The following is a 4034-nucleotide window of genomic DNA, read 5'->3' as shown; positions in this document are numbered from 1 at the left end:
GGGGGGGGGGGGAATACCATGCCGAACCGAGCCGGAGGACTGGGTTCCCGGGTCCCCGGGGGTGGGGTGGGGGAGGGGCCCCGGCAGCCGCTTGTCCAGGGTATCTGTGTGCGGCTGGAGGCCCTGCTGCTTCTGGTCACCAGCTCAGCTCTGAGCATTCTGGTCCCAGCCCCGTCTGCGTGTTAAGCTGCGAGTCCTGATGGGGCAGCGCCGCGTGGCTTGACGTCACTCCAGGCCTCCCGCTCAGGTGGGTCCTGCCCCTCAGGTCCGCCCTGCTTGGAGGAGGGGGACCGGATGCGGCCCTCCAGGTGTGGTCTCGAATGGGCGTTTCCGGGGGCTGATGTTACAGTGACGTGTTAGGAAACACGGGTGATCGTCCCCTCCCTGTGGCACCCGCAGTTGAAGGGCTTCAAGGCCAGGGTCAGCCGGCCTGCACCCTGTGACCTCCACGGTCAGCACAGGGCCACGGATCAGGGGTTGGGGTCAGGTTGTGTGGGCGTGTATGGGAGCAGGTGTGTGTGCGAGCGTGTGTGTACCCGGTCTCCTCCCTGTCCAGCTGCGCTTCCGGGGGGCTCTTCCCTCGCGTCTCGGGGTCCTGCTTATGAGGCGAGCATGACCTCCAGGAGAAGAGGGAAGGTGCTATGGCCCGTGGTGACCTGGATGACGGTGTTGAGGCGTGGGGACATCCAGTCTGTGTGGTGTCTCCGGATGATGGGGACATGTCTTTGTGGAGCATCCGTGGTGTTTCCTGTCCGTCTGCCCCCGCGTTGCCCTGGTGCCCGGCCTGTGTGAGCGTACTGCCTGCCACGCCAACGCCCATGTCTGCCACAGCCTTTACTTTGACTTCCTGGTGACGCTGATTTCAGCCGCTGTTGGGAGCCCTGTGCTGCTCGACCGTGTGGACGTGCTGCCCGAGGGGCATCACCGCTGTCCTCATGCATCACGGCCCGTCTTGCCCCGGGTGCAGGCTGCAGGCCGACATGCCCCCGTGCGGCTCGGGTCTTCAGGAAGACCAGTGCTCTCTGCCCCCGGCACAGCCCCAGTGGGGTGCGGGGTGTCCTGTGCTTGTGGCCTCATGGACCCAGCCTGTCCCCCCGGAGTCCGCGTAATGGATGCCTGCCCCGAGCTGCTCCTGGCGCTGCAGCAGTCAGCAGCGCTCTTGGGGGATGGCTTCAGATAGAAGCCTCGATCCCAGGGCTCCGGGCTTCTTTCTCATGGTTGACCCCCGCTCTTGACCGTGAGCCCAGGCGCATCTGGGAGGTGGCTGGTGCCGCTCTGAGCCGCGAGGCTGGGAAACACCAAGCCCTTTGGGCAGGTGGCTCCCCGCCAGTGGCTGGCCGCTGCCTCCTGGTGGCCCTGAGATGGCTAGGGTGGGCCTGGCCCCGCTGTCCTGCCAGGCCGCCCTGGGGGTGCTCTCTGAGGGCACCCGCAGCGGCCTGTGAGGTTTCCTTGCCCCCCGCAGGGAGTGCCTGGAGCGGCCGTGCGAGGCGAGCCCGGTCTGTGTGTACATGAGGGACGAGGTAGGTGAGCGGCCCGGCCCCGCCCGCCTGGCCCGCGCCCCACCGCCCGCCCCCAAGTCACCACACGGCCCGGCCCCGCTTTCCAATCTGGAAAATTCACTCTCTCAGACCCGCCTTCAAAGCAGCGGCCGGGAGACCGCCTCTGAAAGCGTGATGTGTTTCATGGAAAAAAGCAGAGTGCCGGCTCCGTTGGCGCTAACCACGGGCTGCCCGGGCTGCTCCCCAAACCTCCTCGACGCCCTGTTTGTTTTCCCAGCGTCTCTCAAAGCCTGAGAGGCACAAAAGTGGTTTCATTTTAATAAATATTTGCTTTTTGCTCATGTTTTGATCTTTTTCAAAACCGAGTGCAGCACGGTGCGGGCGTCGCCTGTCCCCACCCGCCCGCCCGTGATGGGGACCCTCCTGGCGCTGGGTCCCCTATCTCACAGGGGCTTTTTGTTTTGACCCTGGCCAAGTGCCCTTCCCTGGCCCTGGGTGGCCACTGTCCCCAAGGGGCCCTGGTGTGGACGGGACCTGCCCATCTATTTATCCCTGCTCGAGGTTAGCCGACACAGGGCTGTGAGGGGCAGGGGTCCCAGGGCTGTTGGTGGGGGGGACCTGGCGGGACACCTCTTCCCCCAGAGGAGACAGACGCTGGGCCTGGGGCACGTGGGCCTGGATCGAGGCCATCGTGGTCAGGTCAGCCCACAGAGGTGGTCAGCGGGCCAGATGTGACTAACTCGGTCCTGAGCCGTGCCCGCCCAGGCCGTGAGTGGAGTGGGGGAGGTGGCTGCAGACCAGCCAACAAATGCTCGGGTGCAGGTTGGGGTGCGGGAGGCAGGACCCGAGCCTGTTAGGAGCCGGTGTCCACCCCGGGGGCCAGCGGTGACCGTGCTCAGGCCGAGGGAGCCAGCGTGAGGTGCCCTTGTCCGGGGCGGCTGGGTGGGGGAATGCTGTCCACGAGGGGTCAGCCGTGTGTCCTGTTCCCTCCTCACAGGTGGCTGGCAGAGCCTCCTTGCAGGCCACGACGCTCAAGTCCCTAGGCCTCACGGGGGGCAGTGCCATCATCAGGTGGGGGAACCTCGGACTCATGTTGCGTGGGGAAACGGGGTCTGAAGGGAAACAGGGAAGAGTGACAGAGGAAATGTGCCCCACCGTGGCCTTCTCCCCTCGATCAGGGGCCCTAGCCTGCCCAGGGGCCTGTGCCACGGTGGCCGGCTGGTGGGGCAGGGGCTGGCAGCACCTTTGGGGGGCTGCGGTTGGTGTGGTCGTTGCCAGAGGAGGGGCCGTGAGACCCAGGCAGGGGGGCACTCTGTTGGGGTCACTCGCCTTCTGCATCCGCACCCTCAGGTTTGCCATGAAGCCATGCAGCTCTGCTGGGGTCTCCCGGAGCAAAGCCCCAGGAAGCCCAACCTCCTCCCTGTCGGCCGACCAGGCAGCCGGCAGCCCTCTGCTTCCGCTGGACTCCGCAGGGCTCAGCCAGGGGGACGTGAGCCATCAGGATGAAGCCGGCATCTCCGGGGCCAGCCGTGTGGACGCTCAAGCCAAGCAGATCTCCAAGGAGCCTGCCCCCGCCCCCTTTGTTCCTTTCTCAGGTGGGGGGCAGCGCCTGGGGGGCTCCTCCGGGTTGGCCAAGTCTCTGATGTCGCCCTCAGTCAAATTGCCCAAGTCCTTCTCCAGCCCCGGAGGCCCCTCCAAGCCGAAGAAGTCGAAGCCTGGCCAGGAGCCCCGGCCAGAGCCAGAGCCGGTAAGGAGCGGGCTGGGTGTGGGGGGGTCCTTCCTCCTGAGCGCAGGTAGCCTGGGGATGTGGCGGGTGGGTGCGTGTTCATCTTCTCTGGGAAGTGATTGTTTTGTCTTAATTTCATTGAGGCATTGTTTGAGACGTAGTGTGATGGGTTTTGATGAACTCATGTGTCCCTGTGAGCACAATCACAGCCAGGAGGGCCCACCTGTGTCTGTGTGGGCTCTGAGCGCCCCTGTCCCAGGCAGTGCCTCGGAGCTGTCGCCCTCCACCCTTGTGCCTGGGCCAGCCTGTTGACCAGCTTTTGACTCGAAGGTCGCTTTGGCATCGCTTGTCCCGTGCTGTCCGTATTCCTGAGCTGAGGTCCCTGCATCTGGTTGGCGGTCTCCTGCGGCTAGCTAGTGGGTGTGCAGGTCAGGCCGCTTTCCTTCAGTTCATTCAGCTGGTGAGGTTTTGGGTAGACCCCCCCCCCGCCATCGCGCCATCCTTGCATTCCAGGGAGCAATCCGGTTTGGGTGACGTACGTCCTCTAACAGCCTCACTGTAAGTCGGAGGGAACGGTTCAGTTGCGCGTTGTGCGTCTGTAGTTCACGAGGAAAGCAGCCTGTCTTGGTGCGGGGGCACGCCCACTTGCATCCCGTCTATCTCGGGTCCTTGCTTCCAGGTTGCACGTCTGGGGAGGGTGGAGGGTCGGGGCACCTGCGGGGGCGGTGGGTGGGGAAGGCCCGGCCGTGGACAGCCTGCGTGCTGTCAGAGGGGCGGGGCGGTGGGTGGGGAAGGCGGGGGGGGGGGGC

General features: G+C 65.4%; 1 protein-coding gene across 3 annotated transcripts in view; it reads left to right on the top strand.

Moving 5' to 3' along the window:
* ASPSCR1 (ASPSCR1 tether for SLC2A4, UBX domain containing) overlaps window positions 1–4034 on the top strand; it is a 25496-nt gene that overhangs the window by 9882 nt on the left and 11580 nt on the right. For all 3 annotated transcript variants that reach the window (XM_040639983.1, XM_040639985.1, XM_040639986.1), the window contains 3 exons: window positions 1463–1520; window positions 2497–2570; window positions 2850–3246. In XM_040639983.1, the coding sequence (XP_040495917.1) occupies window positions 1463–1520; window positions 2497–2570; window positions 2850–3246 (529 nt within the window). The remainder of the gene's footprint in view (window positions 1–1462; window positions 1521–2496; window positions 2571–2849; window positions 3247–4034) is intronic.

Source organism: Ursus maritimus, unplaced genomic scaffold (assembly GCF_017311325.1).
Source record: "Ursus maritimus isolate PB19 unplaced genomic scaffold, ASM1731132v1 scaffold_24, whole genome shotgun sequence".
NCBI classification, from domain to species: domain Eukaryota; kingdom Metazoa; phylum Chordata; class Mammalia; order Carnivora; family Ursidae; genus Ursus; species Ursus maritimus.
Note: the sequence above shows the minus strand (reverse complement) of the source record. Positions and strands in the feature narration are given on the sequence as shown.